The sequence below is a fragment of the Dermacentor silvarum genome, chromosome 8 (genome assembly GCF_013339745.2).
Source record: "Dermacentor silvarum isolate Dsil-2018 chromosome 8, BIME_Dsil_1.4, whole genome shotgun sequence".
Classification (NCBI taxonomy): Eukaryota; Metazoa; Arthropoda; class Arachnida; order Ixodida; family Ixodidae; genus Dermacentor; species Dermacentor silvarum.
In genome coordinates this window covers 158,727,262-158,750,404 of record NC_051161.1, presented here as the reverse complement: position 1 = coordinate 158,750,404, position 23,143 = coordinate 158,727,262, and the positions used below count along the sequence as shown (strand labels likewise).

The window sequence follows — 23,143 nt, the reverse complement described above, 5'->3', positions numbered from 1 at the left end:
GTCCCGGCCTTCCAAGGCATTCAACCAAAACATTATACAGGATGAATATACATACGATATATCATTAGGAGCGTATCTCTTCTCAATCCTATTCGACGATTGCTCAACCTAAGCAAAATGCAAGTTGCACGGGTACCGTTTGGTGTCGAACGATCTATGTGTGTGCGCCACTTGACAGGGACATCATAAAATCACTTCAAGATATTTAATAAGCTCTTCCTATGATATGTCTTCAAGGTGGCAAGACACTGGGACCTGTGGCGAAAAAACGGAAATGGCACATTTCCTGGCATTGAGTAAAGACTTATTAACATCTAACCACCTCTCCGGGACACGAAGATAAGTTTGTAGGTGCGTGTGGGTGCCTTTTGAAGATGCTAAAACGCAATATCGTTTGCGTAAACATGAGTAGCTACTTCCTCATGACGGGGAACTATGCTCATCAGAATATTAAAAAAGCACCAGGGTAAGGACTGAGCCTTGTGGTACTCCTACCATTTGTTTAAACCTAGAAGCAGAAAAAAACACATTTACCGCGATAGAATGCTCTGTCATCTAGAAATGAGTAAATCCACGCTACTATATATCTAGGAACACCATAGCATGTTCTCCGGCAGTCATGTTCACGGTCGTATGTTTCGTTTGAAGGCCGTATAAATTTGTCACTTCTGCATTTTTTTGAATAATAACTCACTTACGTGCATCGATAACTAAACGTGCTCCATTTGCGTGTTTTCCGGGTGCAATAAGTTTTCGGGCTGTCCGCCAAGCGCAGAGCCTGGGGGAAGCCGGGGAAGTGGAGAGAAAAGTCTTTTTTCTTTCATTTGTAAGTTTTTCGACGTTTTCCATGGTACCAGAGGCAGGTCGCAATGTCAGATCTTGCATGTTTATTTGATTGACAACTTCAGTTCTCCGGAAACATCCTCTAAATTAAAATCCACTCCGGTAACATCGTCCTCCCGGTCACCACTTGAGTAAAGCTCCAAGATGTTTTTCGATGGAGGAACCAGATTTAGACCAGAAATAATATTGAATCAACTGCAATAAATTGCTGGAGGTCCAATTTTCACGCAGTTCTATGAGAGGCTTCCGATGGCCCCAATGCGTCGCATTTCAGAGTGTTCGCCAGTTTAGGTTGGATCTTTCCAACAATACATGCAATTGAATTCACTTTTGCAGATTTCTGTCATTCATGTTATCTTCATCTTCTCGCACGTGCAGGGCTGGAGGTCGCGTAGTCTCAGGTTTCAGACATGTTTTGACACGAGAGGCAGATTGAAACGCGCGCTACCTTCTGCCTGCCTTTTTCGTCACGCCCTCGTTGTCAGAGGTCATCGTGGTTCACGGTCGTCGAGCGAGATCTCTTCATGTTTGCCTAGGCGTGCGTGGCTCGAACCTTCTTAATTAAGCAATGTTTTAAACTGCGTGATGAAGACAGGACGTGAATAGAATCGTAGAAACATAAATGCAGACACAGTCTGTGTCTATGTTTCTACGGTTGTATTCACGTTCTACCTTTGTATTCATGTTCTACGTTTTTACTCACTTCTACGTTTCTATTCACGTCCCGTCTCCATCGCGCAGTTTAAGATTCGGGATCCACGAACCGACTAGCCCAACAACATGCCTTACCTGTTAATTTAATTTGTAAGCCTATCTTTACTGCAGTATGTGCCGCTGACAAAACTGCGAACCCTACTTTGTGTAGTGGCCTGACACTTTGCTATAGCTAAAACTACCTCGTCTTGCGGGCAAAAATGCGACTTTTTCACATGTGTGTGTTCCCATTCGTGCACTTGCTCATCAAAGACCTCATCGCGGCCTCATGTAAGCGTTTACAGCTCTGCTTTACGTATTTTTATTTCAATAAAGCAACACATGTTATTTCCCGTGAGTTTCTTCGTGTCATGAAATTCTGAACCAGGTGCCTGATTTCTTAGAAGAAAGGAAGAACAGTTGAGACGTGGGCAGATGCAGAGCTTGTGTGTTTAACCTATTCATTGAGAATGCGCATAGGCCGTATAGTGGGCTAGTCAGGTATAACTTTACAAATGATAGATGATATTAGTAAGAGTCTAACTAAGGCTTCATGTTGTTAAGTCGTACACCTTACTATTCAATATCGCATTAACTGCAATAAAATTGCAAGAAATAATGTATTGCATTCGTTACCTATTGCGTTTGCTCAGGAAATTTCAGCTAGGTAAAGAGTTATTATGCACGAGCAGTGTGCGTTTGCATGGATATGGTAACGTATATTTTATGTAGATGTCTTCTTCCGTCGCTTCATGATGTGCGTTTGGTCAAAGTAATCTGTCCGCTATTCAGAACGTTGCCCCCATGAAACATAACATAACCACGCCGAAAACGCAGCTGCAAATTGCCCCGTTAAGCCACGTCCGGCGGAAGTTCACAGGTCTGAGCAGATGACCTGTTTATTTCATGTTGATTTTGTTTTATTTTTTTAAATAGGAGTGGCAGTTTGCAATCGCCTAATTACTTCATAGCAGAAAACACCTGGTAGATATTCAGCAAGCATACGTTATCGCTGAAAGTCCATGTGCTGTAATAGCATAAGTAGCTCCGGGCACGTACTTATACATGACAAAACATTATGCTATATGTACAGACCAACCTCGATATAAAAAAGGTGTACTTGCAGTGAAAAACTTCGTTAAGTTGCGAGTTTCGTTAATTAGGTTTTGAAGTTTCAGCATTATCAACTTGACAAACACTAAACACTTGTAAACAGGTACCCTGCAATTGCCAGATTTCGCGATGGACTGAGCAGCGAACTCAGAGATTAACACGCTTGCACTGTCATCCTGGTGTGGCTTAACCGGTGAACTTCGCCTGGGCCAGTGCCTTTTTCGTCTTTCAAATTGGCGCGGGAAGAAGTTGCATAGTCCCGTGTGCCAAGGTAAATACACCTGGTAGCAAAGCTTCCATAGAAACCCATATGTTCAAAACACAGCGGTTCATCGGCGGTTCGTGGGGCTTAGCGCCATCTGTGTGAGGAGGGAACACGTCCGGCGGAAGAAAAAATGATGTGATGCCATATCTGTTAAAAACAGAAGTAACGTCATTTTGTTCTCAAGGACGCGAAATTTGTTTTGGGGGGCCTGCCATTAGAGCTGTATATTCAAATGCCCTGCCATTCGACGTGATGGGCGTTTCGAGCTTTCAGCGCGGAAACCGATGCAGGAAAAGTTCAGCAATAGGGGTGTCGAAACCAAACCCTTGTGCAGAACATACTTTGTTTGGAGGCCGACGAACGCTTTGGGCGTAGAGTGCTCGTCCTTTCGTCGGACGATAAGCCCGTCGGCCAGCGTTGTCCCATGAACACAACTAAAGTGAATAATTATCTGGCGGTCGCAACTCACTACTTTTGACTGAACAAATTAAAAAACAATGAAACTGCAAGCTTCACTAAATTCACACAAACGTCGACAAGCAAAGCAACACAACATGTGAGGGGGCGCATTGTAACAGCTGAACTTTACGAGTGGCCCTTTCTGCCCACTTCAAGAGCTGCATTGCATCGCAAGTGATAGCGGTGTCAACGCCCGCAGCTATCGGTGAGCGCTTTTATGGTGAGCGCTGAGAAAAGGTATTTACTGATAATGATCAAGTAAAACAGAGTTGTTCCTTTCTCGCCATGCGTATATAAAATTGATTAGGAATTGCATTTTCGTTGAATGAATCTATGTGTGCTTCAATCGCTGCTCCCATAACCACCTTTGCTGATGTCGGTGACAATTCGTTCTGAACCGCTTTTTCGCCCAAAGCTTCACGAACATTTGGTTCGACCTTGCGTGTGCTGTGCCTTCCGGCCTAGATAAACAATTTTGATCACTGCGGGGCACGTTTTTCATCAGTTGGCGTACACGCGGAGCCCCTCTCGCACGTTTTCTAAACAGCGCTTTTGTAAATCCCTTCTTAGTTGGCTTTGTTGTCTTTTTATTTTATCGCATTCATGCTCTGCCGCTGCCGTCAAAGTGTATCGAAGTGTGGAACATTTGAACCATGTCTGTGTGCACTTCAAAGCGCTGCTTTCTTTCGCCGTTTTAAAGTGTAAGACAAGCGCATTGAGCCGTTATGCTTACCGAGTACCACTGGGCGATGATGCCCAGATTGTGATTTGCTCTGAGTGCAAGTTTGGGTTTCATGTAATGGAGTGTTCGTAATGAGCCATTAATAGAACACGCGAGTCGTCTATGAAAGCGTGGAATTGTTCTTCGGGGAGTCTGCCGCAGGCAAGAGCCATGTTGCTGCTGCAAATGAGACATGTGAGCCGGGTGTTCTTGTGAAGCTGGCGGAACGTGTCCACAAGCTAACTTCGCTTCTGGAGCTTCCGGCTCAGGTTGCTTCCTTGGAACAGTCTATTGAGGTATTATATTAATATTTCTACGCTATTCAAGATTGGTTGGATACCCTTGAGAAAGAGATACTTCAGGTATCGGGTTGAAAAGATTAAGAAATAGGGCACACTTCAACTTTCTCAGCTGGAATCTAGTGTTGAGGTTCTCGAGAGGTGGAGCAGGCGACTGAATCTGGAAAATCACGGTCTCACTAAATGTGATGGAGAAGACATGCTGAGTGAGTTAAACGGAGTCGCCAAGAGACTAGAGGTTGCGTTGCTGAGCAAAAAAGATGTCGTCGCCCTTCAAAGGTTACCTAGAAAGCCCAGGAAACCGTTAGGAACCTTGGTACATGTTGCATGCCAGGAATTTACCGATGCTTGCTTTGCTAAGAAGCGAAACTCGACATAAAGTGAAGATAAGGTTTACATCGCTGAAATTAAGACCCCTCGCTCAAAAAAGCATTTCTATGCCAAAGATCGCGTAAGAATGCTGGGCTATAAATGTTTATTCGGTATGCGAATGGGGAAACTCTACGGGCGTAGAACTGGCGGTGTAAAATATGTTTACGGAAACATGGTAGACTGTTGCCAGCGATATTTTTTAGCTACCTAGAAAGAAATTATTTTATTTGAACAGAAGGTAACTGTGTGGAGATGTATATTTGTTGGCAAATCAGTCTGTATTGTGTGATCTGTCGCAAAATTTCTCCCATGACAGAAGACTTTGAAGCGTTGAGTGCTGAAAGAAGGGATGCGTTGTTTGCTGCTTGTCACCTACCGCCTGATGGTAGCTTGAATGTTTTCTTTACATTTGTGGGTGACCTGCTGTCGTTTTAAGGGATAACTGAAAACGTCTAATTATCGGTGTTGACCTTAATATAAATATGCGTTCTGATAATAAAAAGACAAGTAATTATCAATACGCTTGTTGCGAACGGTTGCATAAGTGCCATAGAATCAACGACTAGGATTAATGCTGCAGATGTAATTATTCTTGATCCGTTTTTGACAAATTACGATCATTCCGGTATTAGCAGTTGCGTTTTAACGCATTGTGTTGGTGACCACATGCCAATCTGTATGCATGTTGAAAGTAATGATATTGTGGTGGATAGAAAAAAACCCTTCACACTTTATCAAAATATTACTGAAGAAACGTTGCACCAGATTCAGTTAGAGTTAATCGATATAACGTGGGAGGATATTCTTCATAAAAAGTGCTGAAGTAGCTTACTGTGGATTAATCACAATTTTCTTTGATGTTTATTCAAAACGCATTCTAAAGAAAAAACGTAAGCATAAAAACTTTAGAACACCGTGGCTAACGAGATACGAATGTAAGAACATCAGAAAACGTGACAATCTAAGGTAAATTTATCAACTTACGGAATACAGAAATAAAAATGACCAAAGAATAACGAAAAGCAAGCGACGCCTCTTATTTGCAGGTACTTCTTTCTCTCAAACCTATAAGGTGTAGAATAAGTTACATTCACTAATGGGGCCACAGCGTAAGATTAAGCCAATATAAAACATTGCTTACGAAGGACGTGAGTTCTCACGGCACTAGATGGTAGAACAATTAAATAGATATTTCATGCAGAGAGATACTGATATGCCCTCTGTGATACTTCCAAACTTTCCTTTTCCGCAAAGTCAGGACAGGCTCTTTTTACAGCGTTAGCGTTTATGGGCTCATTCCAATAGCCGTTTCCGTTCGCGATGGTGTCCGCCTCCGATGCCGGTGACCGTAACCGCTATCGCCGGAAATGCAAAAAAAAAGTACCCGGATGCCGGCGGGATCGAACCCAGGCCCGCTGCGCATGTGTCGGATATTTTATCACTGAGCCACGCAATCGCTTGCTATCAGACAGTGGGAAAATGCCCTATAAACGCTTCCTAGGCAGGCGCGCAAGCGCGGATGACGAGATGCGATTCAGACTTGCCGCGCAAAATCAACGGGATCCCGAACCTTCGCCAGTATTGTGGCGCCATCTAGTTAAGGCGCCTGCAAACGCATCATGCCCGACATTTAAGTTGTCTATAGAAGTTGCATGCTGCATGTAACTGTACCAGGTATTCTGGATACCTCTTCGGTACACGTTATGGCGTTTCCTCGCAAGGTACGAACCGCTGCTGAAGAAGCGAATCGTAGAGACGTGCGCGGTTACCACTAGGCGTCATCGGGCTCAGCAGATTGCTGTGCAGAGAGCATTACAAGCCGTAGGTTGCCGTCGACGCCGGGCGGACAGTTCAGATTGTTCTCGTCAAAGCGAGGCGAAGAGACTGCCGCGAAAGCCCTGTTGTGTGTGGTGCCGAAATTGGAGCTACTCTTGAGCCGCTCCACCAGCTTACGCTGTGACTGTGCTGCTTGTGCTGCTCAGGCCTGTGACTTTTTTTGAGCCTACAGACGTTGATAAAGTGCATCCTGTATGTTGGAACTTCGTCTTTCATACGTCTAGCAGATGATAATGCATCATCATCGTTTTTTGCTCCTCACGAGCTCCGCTCGCTCGAGGGCATGAAGCCATTCTTTTCATATATTTGCTGTTCCATTAAAATAAGAGTACGCGCTTAAGATGTGCCGTCTCTGTTTCATCAAGACAGCGTGGTAGCCGGTGGGCCTTGCGGTCCAATAACATAGTGCTGAAACCCCCTGGGATCTTCTTAACTACGTCAACCTCATCGATTCACGCTATCGCGCTGTGATACCTGTGCATTTGGCGAAGAGTTCCCGGCCGCCAACTGACTCATGGAACGGCTACTCCGACGACGCAAGTGCCTGCGCTCGCAGTTGCACGGCATCCTCAAAGAAGCGGAAGGCATTCTACGAGAACAGCAAGAGCCAGCAACATCACAGGTCAGCATTTTACAAGATTGGATTGACGCACTCTACCTGCAGATAGCGAAAACAGATGAGGGGATTTTAGACGAGACGGCTGACGATCTAATCGAGAGTGAGACGTTAAACGCGAGCAAATCTGGAGACAAGGTTGCTACAATGACATCAAAACTCCGTTTGGAGCTTCAGAACAGCCGTACGTCCCAAGCTTCGTGCCAGACGAGCAGCCCAGCTTCAGTCAGCGTCAAGTCTAGACTGCCGCAGTTGGAACTGATGAAATTCGATGGCAACCGAAAGCAATGGCACTGTTTTTGGACACAGTTTTTGACAGCAGTGCACAATAAGGAAGAGCTCGGCACTGCTGATAAGTTCAATTACCTGAACACCCTACTCAATGGAGGAGCCGCTTCGGCCATATCTGGACTCCAGGCAACGGAAGAGAGGTATAAGGACGCAATATATATTCTCAAGAAACGCTTCGGAGATGAAAGTATAATAGTTCAAAAGCACCTTCGAAGCCTTTTAGATTTGAGACCTATCTCGTCGTCTTCGAACATCACGCAACTTCGAGATCTTTATGACCAAGTACAGGTGCATGTAAGGAGCCTCAAAGCTCTTGGAGCGAGCCCTTCAACGTACTGTTCCATGTTACGGGAGATTCTTTTACGAGTCTTACCGTCAGGCTTAGTGCTTAAATTTCAAGAGCTTTACAAGCCGACGAAAGCGTCCTCAGCGGTATCAACGAATGAAGCGGAAGTTGACTCAGAGCACCGGATGACGAAAGCAGAAAAAGAGTTGCCAAGTCTTCTGCAGTAATTCGATCATCAACTTCAGTGCCGAGAAGCTGTGACAACATATACGTCTGGGAAAACGCCAGAAGTTGTCCAGAAAAATAGAGAGGCATCGCGAACTGTTCAGCATCGCAACGTGTCGTCAACAGCAGCTCTACAAAATGTGTTGGAGAAGACTGACCTGTGCCTGTTTTTCAAATCATCTAGGCATAGTCCTGCAGTCTGTGACAACATGAAGTGAGCCTGACATACAAGAAGCAGATTCTCACCAAGGCCGGACGATGTTTTCCATGTCTAAAACAAGGTCATACGGCAAGGGACTGTAGAGGAAGACGAAGATGTGATCGATGCTCTCGACGTCATGTCACTTCGATGTGTAACCCTGACTTCAAGAACTAAGAAAATGAGGCTTCTACGACAGCAGTTAACCTTCTTTCTCAACAAGCGAGCCCCGTTATATTATTGCAGTGCTTGACGGCGAGAGTGGCAGGCACGGCAACTTCAAAACATTACAGGATACTCTTCGACGGTGGAAGCCAGCGCAGCTTTATTACCATAGATGCCTCTCGCACACTCGGCTGTCAGTTTCTGGAAGAGGAAACGGTGAATGTAGGAGTTTTCGGAGGACGGAAGACTCAGAAAACAATGAGAAGAGTTCGCGTGATCGTCTTCCCAGAAAAGACAGATAACCCTATCGAAATCGAAGCCTTAGAAGTGGCAGATATCTGCATCGAGCACATTCCCATTCCAGATGAAGAAGTTATAAAGAAGAAGGAAGAAACTGGATTAGATACACGATCCCTCTCTTTAGGTGGAGATAGCGGAAATTCTGTAGATATACTTATAGGTTCAGACTACTACTGGCAACTTGTGACTGGCGACGTGAAAACCGCGTGGAAGAAATGGAAGAATCTAAAATCTGTGCGCACTAAATTAGGATGGACTGTGCAAGGGCCTCTTCCTTTCCTAGGCAGCATTGTTCACTGTTCCAGCGTCATTATACTCCGAACCTGCGTAGAAGAGGACACTGTCTCCGAGGTTCTCTCGCGATTTTGGGACCTGGAAAGTCTAGGTGTCAGAGCTGATGAGGAAAGCCTGCTTGATAGTGAACTGACGCTACAAGAGTTCGAGAAAAATATAACTATAAGGACAGTCGTTATCAAGTTCGACTTCCTTGGAAGAAAACAGGGGACTTGGCAGACAATTTCTCTGTGGCCACTAAACGTCTTTGAAATTTGATGCGCAAACTCATCAAGGACCGCAGCCCATTGAAGAGGTACGACAAGACCATTCGGGGATATCTCGAAGAAGGATCAGCAGAAAGAGTTTCGTATTCAAGTTCCACGAGGAAATTTCGAATTTACTATACATTCCACATCGAGCGGTGATCAAGGAAGACCGGACTACAACAAAGATTCGCATCATTTTCGACGCATCCTCGCATGAACGTGGAGCGCAATCATTAAACGTAAATTTGGAATCTGGGCCGAGCTTAAACTCAGACGTAGCCCTACTTTTGCGTTTCCGGCGATAGAAGGTCGCTATGAAAGCAAACGTTGAAGAGGTATTCCTTCAAGTCGGCCTGCATGATGAGGACAGAGATTCACTGGGATTCATCGGGTTTACAGAGCTTCACGAACAAACAAACCTTTACCAGAACAAGAAATCTGGAGGATGAACAGAGTATCATTTGGAGCCACTTCAAGCCCTTTTATTTTGACGGCCACGTTGCAACATAATTTTCGGTGCCCCGAGGATACCTACAAAATGACAGCTTTACTGCTTCAGAAATCCATTACATGGACGACCTTCTGATTGGAGCTGACAAAACAGAAGATGCCATTAGGATGCATGACGAGCTCCAAGAGGCAGAATTCTAACTGATACGTATTGATCAAAAGACACATTTAAGCGACGAACTGAAGTGCTCTTCGGAAAACAAGCCTATTCATCTGCGGAGTCAGATTAAGCATCTACGACTTTTCTTCGACAAGAAAAGAATAATTCGTGTACAAGGTCGTGCTCACAGCAAAAACGAGAACTATGGAAATCAGAATCTGATGCTTTTGCGAAGGACACTCACTTTACAACGCTGACTATTCTAAAAGCACATATGAAGTTTCTCCATGGCGGCGTTCGAGATACCCTGATTCAGATTGCACAGGCCAGACAGCTAGTCAAGAAAACCATATGTCGGCACCTGGTATGTCAGCGGCTGCAAGCAAAGCTAGTACAGCAAGAAACACCTCCTTTACCAGAAGACAGATTTACAAAAGCACAACCTTTCTTGCTCACAGGAGTTGACTTTGCTAGACAATCATCCGTCTTTCGTCTATAGTTGGTCGAAGACATGACTGCCGAAAAGTGCATATTTTCTTTCAGGATATTTATTTCATGAAGAGGAATATGCAAGGTCATGTACAGCGACAATGCCCGCACTTTTTGTGAAGACATTCGATATATTGGGGAACTACATAACGGACGTGATGCAAAGGTCTCCTCCTGTTCACTACGTTTGCCGGGCGGATCCGAAGTCAGACGCCCTGTTCAACTGCTCTACCCGTTGGGAATTGAATAACGCCATCTGCTGGGCGCGGGAAGATGTTGGAACTTCGTCTTTCATACGTCTAGCAGACGATCGTTCATCATCATCGTTTTTTCCGCCTCTCGAGCTCCGCTCGCTCGAGGGCATGAAGCCATTCTTTCCATATATTTGCTGTTCCATTAAAAGAAGAGTACGCGCTTAAGATGTGCCGTCTCTGTTTCATCAAGACAACGTGGTGGCCGGCGGACCTTGAGGTCCAATACTGCATTTTCGAGCCTTAAGGATTCCTCAAGTTGTGACCCTGACGGGATCCGAATGACACATGATAAATTGGTGTTGCATGAGATGGCTGAGCTTCTTGTACACGTATGCAGCAGGCGCATTTTAACCGGTGTATTCCTGAGAAAGACCAATACTGCAAGAGTAATGGTTATCTTAAGAAAGGCAACAAGCTAGATATAAAGAATTGCACGCCGATATCCATCCTAGTATTTTTTTCAAGGGCTTAGAGGAAATAATTTCAATTCGTATGAATTCGTTGTGTGGAAAGCACAACTAATTACCTATTTTCATACGGGTTTCAAACAGACAAGTCCACAGAGTTAGTTCTAATGATTAAAAATTTATACTCCATAATTGTGAAAACAAGCTCCTCACTCTTGGGATATATTCGAAGATTTTAGACAAGCATTCGATTATGTCGAATGTCGTTTCACCGTCCTCTTTCTACATCAATGCTCAAGCAGTTCATCTGCTTCTATTGCTGTCGGGAGACGTAAATTTAAATCCAGGACCAGTTGAAGTTTCACTCCCGTCCATTGAAACTATTGCAAAAGTCATATCTCATATAAAAACATACCAAAGTTCCATTCTGTGGGAAATTTCACTAATCCGAGCATCACAGACTAGCATCGAGACCCTCGTACAAGCCTTTCGGCTCGCAGCGATGCCCTAATGATTGTGCAGAGGTCTCATTCCAATGAAATAGGCTTAAAGGCGAGCGTCAAAGCCTTGCAACACGTTCCACCAAAATCAAAGTTCTTACCGAAAATGTGACGACGCAGAAAATCGTCTGCGTCGTTCAAACTTACTTTTCTGCGGAATTGAGGACAGAATAGGCGAGACTTGGCTTGAGCCCGTGACAGAAGTATTGCCATTCTGGTTCTTGCTTGATGAGCGAAATACAATGGGATAATTGGTTGTCAGCGGCGGGTGCCTGTCGCGGTGACGGCGCCGAGATGACACAGGTGCGCGGCTCATGGCGCAGGCCGATTACACCCGACACGTGGAGTGGCGATTGTTGCCCACAATTCGTGACGCGTTAATGACCCTGGTCGTCTGCGGCGCAAGGTCCCGAAGCACGTTCAGCGGCGTGCTTTCACGTGGGATCGAGCGGGACGAACGCGGTTAAGGGTTACGATATGTGCATCTGAGCTGGCTGGCACTGAACAAACGCAGGAGGCGCATGACGACGCGATTAGCAACCATTAGTGCACAAAACTGACCTCAAGAAGAGTGACAATCGATGCTGCACCGCGTCCATCCTTTGTGCGGCCGTTGTAACGGCGAAAAATAAGAGGTCCGTGTCCGCCACTGGTTCCTGACGCGCGCCGGCCACGCGTCTCACCGGCACACAACGCGCGAGCGCCGTTCTCATGATTCACTGAGCGTACCCTCCCAGTTGTGACAATGTGGAAACCTCTTTCTGAAACTGTGGCCAATTGACCGTTGTTACGGGTCGAGGTTCGGGGGTACCTTCAACAGCGCCTGCTTGGAGTTCGAACCAGGTTGACCATCGGGCAGGGTCCGGCAGGGAAGACGAGGCGACGTAAAAACAAGTAACTGACGTTTAATGCATGGTTACTAGTGAGCGGTGTGCTCCAAGGAAAACGTACAAGTTTAGGGTGCGTGCTCCTGCACGCTAGGGCAAAGCAATAGTGTCCCCACGTGGCTGCTGGCTGGCTTTCTTATACCCTATCCATCCGGGAAATTTTTCCCTCTCCTCCCCCCACCGCAGGACAGGGCAAACCAGGCGAAGTGGAGATGATGAGTGACCGGAGCGGGGTGAACGTCCTCAGCGGGGAAGCAAGGTTTAGGGCTGGACGAAAGGTTTCGTCTCTAACCCTCGCGAATGAGATATCTAATATTCACGTTGACGAGGGAGATCGTTAGGCCCGCCGATCACCATGCGTTTGCACGTGGTCCGAGCATGGTCGCTCAACGTGAATCGGAATTCACCACACCTGCTGCGGGAATCGCAGGTCTAAGGGAATCGTAACACCGTCGTGGAAACCCTTTTCTGAGCAAGCGGTTACTCGATAAATATACGCGAGCCTAAAGAGCCGCGTTGTCAGCTTTCTTTACCGAATGGCCCCAGTTACTACGCTGCCTGTTTTTACAAAGACCGTACGCAGTTATGAGCGTGGGACGGGCGACACGCATGCCTATCATCCTGCCGCCTTAGTTTGCTGGTGCTTAAGGCTTATGAGGTTTTAATTGCGCCTGTTTTGTTGGGCTCTGTTACTTTGCGCGGTATACGATTGCTCTGCGTTTGTAACCCTCTCCCTTTTTGCGTTTTTAACAGCGGAGCTGTTTAAGGCCGAGGTTGAACCGTGCCAAGCGTTGATCAGTTCTGCGAAGCGCGCGCCAGCCACAGGTGGTCGGAGAGTGGCGAGGATGCGAGAGGGAGAACGCGCGCCGAGCGACAGGTGGGCGCAGCCGAGGAGAGAGAGACGGCGGCGTAGCGGCGGCGGCGCGACGCTTTCCGGGGCGAGATAGCGGTGGGGGGGGGGGGTCTACTGAGCAGAATAAAAGCGTGCGCTGTCGGCGCAGAGCACAGGCCCCAGAAACTCCCGAGTTCACCAAATGGCCAGAGAGGGCGAGAAAATATCTGCTAATAAAACAAGCATAGTACATCCTCTCGAAAATATGCCTACGTGAGTTCAGTAGCTCCCGCTAGAGGCGCCGTAATAAACGCAATTTTAACCTACACACTTTCTCCTGCGCTTATCGAAGCGTTTTTATTACATGACAAAGAGTACAAAATTATTATTCTTAACTAGGGATTGTACTATTGAGAACGAACTCTGTTGCTTTTTTGCCATTATAAACGCAAAGTAACGTTCATCATCATCGATCTCCCACGTGACCTCTGGCCTGGATTTAAAATTTTTACCGGTATTATCGCGTACACGGCAAAGCACGGATTCATTGGTTCGTACACTTATGCTGATTGCTTATTGTTGTATCGTGCAGGATACTGGAAGGAGACATTACAGCCATTACTCAGTCCCTGACTGTTTATTCTATCTTCCTCTTTCTCTTCAGGCCGGCTCCAGGCACGCGCCATCTAATGGCGCTGCAGTCGGCAGCGATGCCTTATACAACATATCCCCTCTTGGAAAAAAAAAATACAAAACACGAAGAGAAAAAAAAAAAAGAAAACGGTTGTTTGTCCATTATTGCCTAATGTAGTCCTGCAGCTTCTTCGGCGTCTTCTTGTTACGGGCGCTTCTTCTCACGCGGGCTTCGCATCCCGGCAGATTAAATGAAGCTTGTTGCGTGCGCTCTGCAGCAGGTGGTTCATGGTTAAAGCGTGCATTCTCATAGTTATCTGCGCTTGACGTGCCAGGTTGTGAAGGGTGATTTACAGCTGCAGTAGCGGAATTATCGGATGCCGGTGACCAGTTCATGACAGCAGAGGTACCGAACTTCATTTTGCTGATAGCTTCGCGGTGAACGGCCGCTAACTTGGAAGCATTCCAGACACGGCCATCTTCTAACAGGTAAGAGGCGGGTCCACGCTTCTCAATAATTTTCTTGGGCGCAGAAAACTGTGGAGATAGCTTCCCATGAACTGCAGGTAATTTAACCCGGACGTAGTCACCAACGACGAAGTTGGGTTCCTTGGCACCGCGCTTTTCATCGGTGTAACGCTTCGACTTGACTTGCTTGTTCCTGATGCGCTCTCGCAACTCCTGCAGTGCCTTTGAAGGGTCCGTGCTGAAACATTTGTCAGGCAATCCCACAATGTCGAGTCTGGTTCGAGGTTGTCGTCCATGAAGAAGAACAGCGGGTGCAACACCAGTAGTCGCATGAGGCGTACAGCGATATGTTTGCAGGTAATCAAGCATTGCTGTTCTCATATCACGGCGTTCTAACAGGGCCAATTGAATGTATGACTTTAATACCCTGTTAAATCTTTCAACCAAACCATTAGCTTGCGGGTAATACACAGAAGAGTTATAATGCGTGATTCCGCGCTCTGTGAGAAATTCTTCAAAATTCGCTGAAGAAAATTGTGGTCCATGATCGGATACGATACCGCGTGGATATCCTTCTCTTGCGAAAAGTTCAAGTAGAAATTTCTTCACTGTATATGTTGTCGCATCTCGTACGAAAGCCACCTCTGGCCACTTGCTGTAATAGTCAATAACTGTGATGGCAAAACGGCAGTCGGCTGAAGCTTGCGTGAAAGGTCCCACAATGTCGATAGCGACTTTTTCCCAAGCTTTCTCGGGAAGAGTGACGGGCTGCATTGGAGCTGCAGATGTACGCGCGGATTTGTCGCATGACTGGCAAGTTACACATGTGCGCACAAGTTCTTCAATGTGATTATCCATGCATGGCCACCAATATGACTCTCTAAGACGAGCTTTGGTGCGACTAATTCCTGGGTGTGACTCATGTGCCAGATCCATAACACGGCGTGTCAAAGTTGTAGGCACGACAATCCTGTCACCCCGGCACAGAACGTCGCTAACAACAGAGAGTTCAGATCGCACGTGAAAGTACGGTAGCAGATCTTTTGACAGGGATTTCTTGTCAGGCCAAGAAGTAGTGATAAACTGCTTCACTTGAGAGATAACCTGATCGGCGGCACATGCTTCTTGAAGCTCTTGCATGGTAACTACTGGGGACAGAAGACATATAAATTCTTCTTCGGGTGCATCGCGGATGAAATTCTCTAGGGGCAGCCGGGAGAGTGCGTCAGCCACGACGTTTTCGCTACCCTTCCTGTACTCCATGGTGTAGTTGTAGCACAGCAACCGTGATGACCAGCGCGCAATCCTTAACGGACGGTGACCTGTGCCTTTCGTTGAAAGGAGCGTAACCAAAGCAGCGTGGTCTGTCCGCAAAATGAAAGGTCGGCCCCACAGGTAAACGTGCCAGTGCTCGCAGGCCCAGACGCAGGCAAGGGCCTCGCGTTCACCGACCGAGTACTTCCGTTCATGTGGCTGCAGAGTACGAGAGGCGAACGCGACAGTTTGCAGTGATGTTCCGTTAGCCTGCTGCAGTACAGCACCTAATCCATATCCTGAGGCATCAGTTGTAACGTACACAGGTAACTGAGGATCAAAAAGGTGAAGAACTTCGCAAGACGTTATCAGAGTTTTCAGCTGCTCCAAGCCGCTTTGTGCTGCTGCAGTCCAAGCGAAAGGCGCATTTCCTCGAAGCAAAGCACGCATTGGCTCCACAACATCAGAAAAATGCGGGATGAACTTGGAGTAGAAGCCTGCAAGTCCCAGCAGCGAACGAAGTTCATTGATATTTGTAGGTGATGGTGCCTTGGTTATCGCCTCGATAGATGACGTCAGTGGGAATAACCCTTTGGCGCTGACAACATGGCCAAGGAAAGTCAACTCTGCGACGTCAAAAACGCATTTATGATTGAGCCTGAGACCAGCATCAGAGAGCCGTTTCAAAACCGCGCGCAAATTGACCAAGTGATCCTCTCGGGTGCGTCCGTACACGATTATGTCGTCAATGTAAAATAACACGCATTTGCATCCTTTGAGGATCATATGCATCATCTTCTGAAACGCTGACGGTGCCGATGCCAGTCCGAAGCAAACCCTCTTGAAGCGGAATAGGCCGTCGTGTGTTATAAACGTCGTAAGTTCACGACTTTCTGGACTTAGTGGCAATTGGTGATAGGCCGAAGCTAAATCTAGCTTGGAGAATCGCTGTGCTCCAGCCAAGCTGTTCAAAAGTTCCTCAGTTTGTGGCAGGGGAAAACTGTCCACCACTATAGCTTTGTTTGGCTCTCGTAGATCTACGCACATGCGAATCGAGCCATCCTTTTTTCTGGCTACAACAATTGGTGAGACCCACTCTGAAGAGTCGACGCGCTCAATGATGTCCTGAGCTTCTAATTTTTGTACTTCTGCCGAGACTTGCTCACGAATGACGAGTGGTAGTCGTCTCATCTTGCTGGCCACTGGTTGAACAGACGCTCGAACTCTGACCTTGTGAGTGAAACCCTTGACAGTTCCTAGCTGTTTTTCAAACAAGTGCTCGAACTCGGAACGTAATTCAGGAGGTAGCACAGGAGTTTCTTGTGTCATTAGCAGACACCTGAGCGGCGATCCTTGAATCTTCATATCCAGAGCTGCGATACCATCTAAACCAAGTATGGTTGTTCCTCCAGGCACAACGTACAGAAGAACAGAAGTGCATCGGCCGTGAAATGTGGCTGGAGCAATGAAACATCCTTTGATTGGAATTGCTGACTTAGAATAATCGAGGAGCTGGACGGATGTTGATGTCAGAGGAAATGCAGTAGCAAAATGACGTTGGTAAAGTTCTTCGGCTAGGATTGAAACCGATGATCCGGTGTCAATCAGGAACGATACGGAAACTCCTTCAATTTCCAACACGGCATAAATTCCCTTCTTACGGCTCCAGATGTGACAAACACTTAAGTGATCGTCTGGGTCAGCTGTATCTTTGTCGTCTTCCGCGACATGCTGAACTTTCGGACTTGAAGACTTTCGGAGAGACTTGCAGACCTTTTCCAGATGGCCAATCTTTCCACATTTACGACACTTATGTGTCCTAGCTTTGCAGAGAGGGCTATTCGCAAGATGGTCTAAGAACCACAACGATAACACTCTTGCTCTTGCAAGGCTCGACGACTTTCAGTTTGCTTCTTATAGCATGTGCACGTGCCACAGTGCTTCTCTTTGATCTCTGAAGTGTTTTCGTCATTAACGTGATGCACTTGTGCTTCGTGTCGTGCAAGTTCTTTTGCTTCTCTTGTCGCTTGATCATGCTGTCTCGCAATGGTAAGAGCCCGAGAAAGCGTAAGAGACTCTTCCAGAAGAAGACGTTCGCGCAAATATTCACTGGTAGTTTTTTCTATGAGCTGGTCGCGTATCATATCGTCCGCCAAGTCACCGAAATTGCATGCTCCAACGAGACCTCGTAGCACGGTGACGTAATCGACGGCCGTCTCACCTGGGGCTTGTGCACGTCGACGGAAACGGTGACGCGCTGCAGTGACGTTGAAAGAGCTCTTGTAGTGGTCTGCAAGAATCACAATGGCGCGGTCGAACTCATCAGGGCCAGGAGCCGTCAACGTCTCTCCAGCGGCGCTCGAAGCCAAAAGGCGCGGGTCGTCCTCCGACGTCAGAGTCTGGAAGATACGTTGACCTTCCAAGCCCAAGCAGTTGAGCAGAATCGCCTTCCGACGCATGGCAGGTAGGTCGGAGGCGCCCGACGCCACCATGTAGTTCTTGAACGCTTGAATCCATTGCTCCCATGGAATGACCGGGTGTCCAGGTGAGGATAGGAAAGGGGGTGGTGGTTGTAGTCCCGAAATACTCATCGTATAGGATGATAGGCAGCAATCGAAGGCACAGATGAGGGGCAAGCCGGTAGCACATGGGCTGTTAAATCCTCGTCGCCAAATATGTTGTATCGTGCAGGATACTGGAAGGAGACATTACAGCCATTACTCAGTCCCTGACTGTTTATTCTATCTTCCTCTTTCTCTTCAGGCCGGCTCCAAGCACGCGCCATCTAATGGCGCTGCAGTCGGCGGCGATGCCTTATACAACACTTATCTTGTGCTAAAACCAGTTTATCGCGCTTCGACACCTCGCGTTATTTAACGTGGGGTGAAGTGACGGGTTTGCGAGAGGATATGTAAGCCTGAAGGCTAGGTTTCGGTCGTGAGCCATGCGGAACAAGTCTGCATCGAAACGGGAGTCAGATTCTGCTGCGACTGAGGACGGCAATACGGGTAAGTCGTTTAAGATCGCTGCTTCTTGAATCATTGTGTAATATTCGTCTTGTTAACTTACAGGCGGAGACAAGTTAACGAACTAGATCCTGCATTACATATGGGCAGTCAGGACCCTCCGTTAATGTTTCTCAAATAAACCTCTAGTTGCGAGGCCGTCGTTATGCAAACACAATCACGAAAAAAAAGAGAGCGATATTGGAACGCACGTCACAGTTTTCATCTCGTTGTATCCGTGGCCGTAGGCGACTTAGTAGCCTTTTCAATATATATTTATATATGCATATTTTTTTTATTCTGCCGCCAACTTCCTCCGTTCACAAAACCGGATAACCCTTTGGTAAATTGAAGTGGAAGTACTGAATTTAATGTATTAAACAGTTGCACGCATGCTCATTTACCCATATTTCGTACTTGTTGGTTCCAAGTGTTCTTGCTGTCCGTGTTGATATACCTTGGGGCATTTATTTTTCCATTAATGAAGTGGTGCATCTGTTCATGCAGAAAAAGAATGCATCAGTTAAAAGAATGCAGCAGTTCCAATAGCTTCATGATTGTCTTGCATTTGCTTGTGGAACCAGCAGCGTAATAACTTCTAGTGTATAAATGAGCGCACAAATGCTCTCATTTGTGATCCTAATCCTACTTAAGCTGTTGACAGTCATTGTAATTAGGCAGGCACCAATTTCATGGACAGTAGCAATACTCATTTAATTAATATGTTGCTTAAGAAACCTAGAACAAAAACTGTACATTTGCATGTGTTCTGCAGTCTAAAACCATTACAATATATGTCACACCTTCTTACAATTCATATTGCAAAATTGTGCTTTTTCAATTTCTGATGCAGTCAAAATTTCTGTTCCAGACATGCAGTAAAGAGGATGACACCAGTGTGAAGCAACACACTCCACACACCAAAGACAAGCTACATCCTGCTACAACAAGGCCATTAGTTGGACTTTGGCTGTTACAAGAAGGTAAACAATACCAAGTTCAGAAATATATATGCTTTACATATACTGTATTGGCTCGCTAGTCTTGAGATACATGTCATTTGTTTGCGGCAGATATGAATGTTTTTTCACATTTACGGTTCAGCATAATTGGTTCAAACTTAAAGGAAAACACTACATGAGTTTGGCTACTCTGTGCTGTGTCTCATGTGTTACTGTTCTGCCCCAACAGAATCTGCACCAAGCACACCTTGGTCCTCATCACAGGAGCCCTCATCTACCCTGACAGGAAGGGGCTGGAGCCGAATTTACAAGCATTTTACACCACAAACAAAGAAGCGGACGCAGAAGTATTTGGATGAGATATCAAGTCTACGGAGGACTGTGTCAAGACTGAAAAGAGCCTCAGCCATCATTCCACCAACACGGATATTGGCCGAGTCATCCAGGTACTGCAACAAAGACTTTCTAGAAATTCTTCATGTTGAGATGCACCTGCAGCCATTGAACAAGCACGGACGACGCTGGCCAAAAGAGTTCCATCAGTTTGCGCTTCCTGAATCAGCTTCCTGATCAGCTTCCTTGTCATGTCAAATTCCATTTGTGCCAAGTATACATTTTTTTTTCTATAAATGCAATCTTTTTCATTCCCCACTCTTGTTAGGGCTAATTCTTCCTCATCCAAACATGAAGGTCTACCGATTTTTTGCTCATTCTTAACACCATTCACTGTCTAGTAGCATACCATATCTGTAGCAGTATTTCTTAGTGTACGTTGCCATGTGCAATTTCTCTCCAGAAATAGCCGATGCAGCATCAGCATGCATCTTGCATTAACCGTTGCACCATGCGCATTTGACTTTTCTTAATGCTTTTGGTGCTCAGTGCTTGCAGAGCCGAGTGGCTTCTTTCATGAACGCAAGCTTTCTGATTGCCATATTTAATTCCTAGTCTTCTTCAGCATTGCTCTTCTTGGTCGATAGCCAAAAACCTGCTTGTCTAGCCTTGCCTGGGTGTAGCCTTGTCTTGTTCGATAACCTTCAGTGCAGCACAAGCTACACTGAAGTGACTGATTGCAGAGTCTGTACTTAAAATGAAGGGATCGAGACACGGACTAAAAAAGGTTGAAAAAAAAGGTTAGTTGAACAAGGCTCCCGTGGGGGAGCCGAAACGTTAATGTATTTTTAAACATTGTTACAGGAAGAAAGCAGGCCCACGAGCGTAGAAGAATGTATATTTACAAGCGATGTATATGGCGTTCAGGCAACGGCCAGAGTCTTTGTCTTCCTCTCTTTAGTGTCCCCTTCTTCTTCCCCTTCACCGTAACATCACCCTCCCGGTGGGGTTAGCTCCGTCCCGGTGCAAGTTATAGAGCCTCACCTAATGGGGAGACATATGGCTTAAGCCTGGCGACGTGAACATCACTGGTGACGTTGGGAGGCACTGAAGGCTGACCGACTGTGGCGATCTCGTATGTCACGTCGGACATTTGTCGTAAGATGTGGTATGGACCAGAATAACGGGAAAGAAGTTTCTCCGACAAGCCGACGCGACGTGAAGGCGCCCAGAGAAGGACAAGGGAACCAGGTGAAAAAATGGTGGTCTCGGTGCCGAAGGTTGTAGCGTCGCTTTTGAGCAGCTTGCGAGACTGTGAGCCGATGAGGGGCGACCTCTCGGACCTGGGCGGCTAAGGCAATAGCATCGCGAGCGTAACCAGTGCTGGATGGTTGTACTGCGGAAAGTAGCAACGTGTCGAAGGGCAAGGTGGGGTCGCGGCCATACAAAAGGTAAAATAGTGAGAATCCGGCAGTGTCGTGACGGGATGAGTTGTATGCGAAAGTGATGTATGGTAAAGCGACGTCCCAGTCGCGGTGATCGTCGGAAACGTACATAGCCAGCATTTCACTTAGTGTACGGTTGAGTCGTTCGGTGAGGCCGTTTGTTTGAGGGTCGTATGCGGTAGCAAGCTGGTGTTCTGTAGAACAGGAGCGGAGCAGATCATCGACGACCTTCGATAGAAAGCAGCGGCCGCGATCCGTGAGTAACTGGCGAGGGGCGCCGTGGTGCAGGATGACGTCGTATAGTTAGAAGTCGGCGACATCTGTAGCGCAGCTGGTTGGCATCGCTCGTGCGATGGCATATCTCGTGACATAACCTGTTGCTACAGCAATCCATTTGTTTCCTTTCATCTAAATTGGAAAGGGGCCAAGGAGGTCGAGGCCCACACGGAAGAAGGGCTCTGTAGGGATATCAATCGGTTGAAGCAAACCAGGGAAGCAAACCAGCAGGAGGCATAGCAGGCGTCTTCCGGCGCTGACACAGGTCGCAAGAAGCGACATTACGGCGCACAGAGCGATAAATGCTGGGCCAGAAGAAGCGGCGCCGCGGGCGGTCGTAAGTACGAGTGATGCCTAGATGTCCAGCAGTAGGAGCATCGTGAAGTTGCTGGAGCACGGCCAGTCGAAGGTGCTTTGGAACGACTAGGAGGAGCTCCGGGCCATCAGGACGAACGCTACGATGGTATAATGTTCCATGGCGCAAGGTGAACATCCGGAGGGACGGGTCATTAGGAGAGGAGGTTAGGCGTTCCATAAGTGTGCGAAGAACAGGATCTTGGCGTTGCTCGTCGCCAATATCGAGAAAGCCGGAGAGGTACAGAATACTGATGTCCGAGTCTGCATCGGTATCGCCCGGTTGATCCACGGGATTGCGGGACAGGCAGTCAGCGTCTTTATATAGGCGCCCTGACTTATACATATGTGATGCAGCGTGACTGCAGACAGGTTCTTCAATTGGGGGACAACCCCATTAAGGGCAAAGCCCAATCGGGGACAAAGACCCAATTGGGGACAAAGCCGTTTGTTGATAAACACAAACTTTTAATGAAACTAGAAACGAAAATTAACCCATAAAAACAAACACACAAAGATAAGATGAAAACACGCAGCTGGAACGCTAATGATATGAGGCAAGTTCGGGCAGGCTGCGGGTGTGCGTATGCACTACAGTCTCGATGCGGCGAAGCGGAGACGACGAGAGAAGCGGTGTTGGTCTCACCAAAAGACGTTGTGTCGGAGCGTCGTACAGGCTGCCAGAGCGTGGCAGCTCTGGCTCGGAGGGGGAAGATAGGCGGCTCGGCAGGACGAGCCGACTGTGGTGGCGTTCTGGTCGGGCAGCTGATCGTGGCTCTCGGGCACGTAGCCCGACAGCTCAGGTTCTGCCCACGGACGCAGACGCTCACCGGCCTCGGGCAGCAGCAGTTGATTATCGGGCAGGGTGGCGATTCCCGGGAAGGCAGGCGGCTTGGCAGCAGGGGTTGACGGCGGCGGCGTTCTGGCCGGGCAGCTGGTCGTAGAGCTCGGGCCCGTAGCCCGACAGCTCTCGTTCTGCCCACGGGCGCAGACGCTTGCCCGCCCCGGGCAGCTGTTCTCGAACGGATGGAGTGGCGGCGCCCAGGAATGGGTTGGCGGAGGCCCCGGCCGGGTGAAGTCCTGGTGGCTCGGGTCCGGAACCCGACGGCCGTCTTCAACTCCCGATCCGGTGGCCGACCTTGTCCTGGTGCCGCTTCTGGAACTCCTCCCCCTACTGCCAGCGCGGCTCCTTTTTCTGCTGCTCTGGTC

General features: G+C 47.4%; 1 protein-coding gene across 1 annotated transcript in view; it reads right to left on the bottom strand.

Moving 5' to 3' along the window:
* LOC125947748 (uncharacterized) overlaps positions 1-18,150 on the bottom strand; it is a 116,222-nt gene extending 98,072 nt beyond the window's left edge. The window contains exon 1 of the mRNA XM_049673022.1: positions 17,781-18,150. Coding sequence (XP_049528979.1) covers positions 17,781-18,150 — 370 coding nt within the window. The remainder of the gene's footprint in view (positions 1-17,780) is intronic.
* Between the last annotated feature and the right edge of the window lie 4,993 nt (positions 18,151-23,143).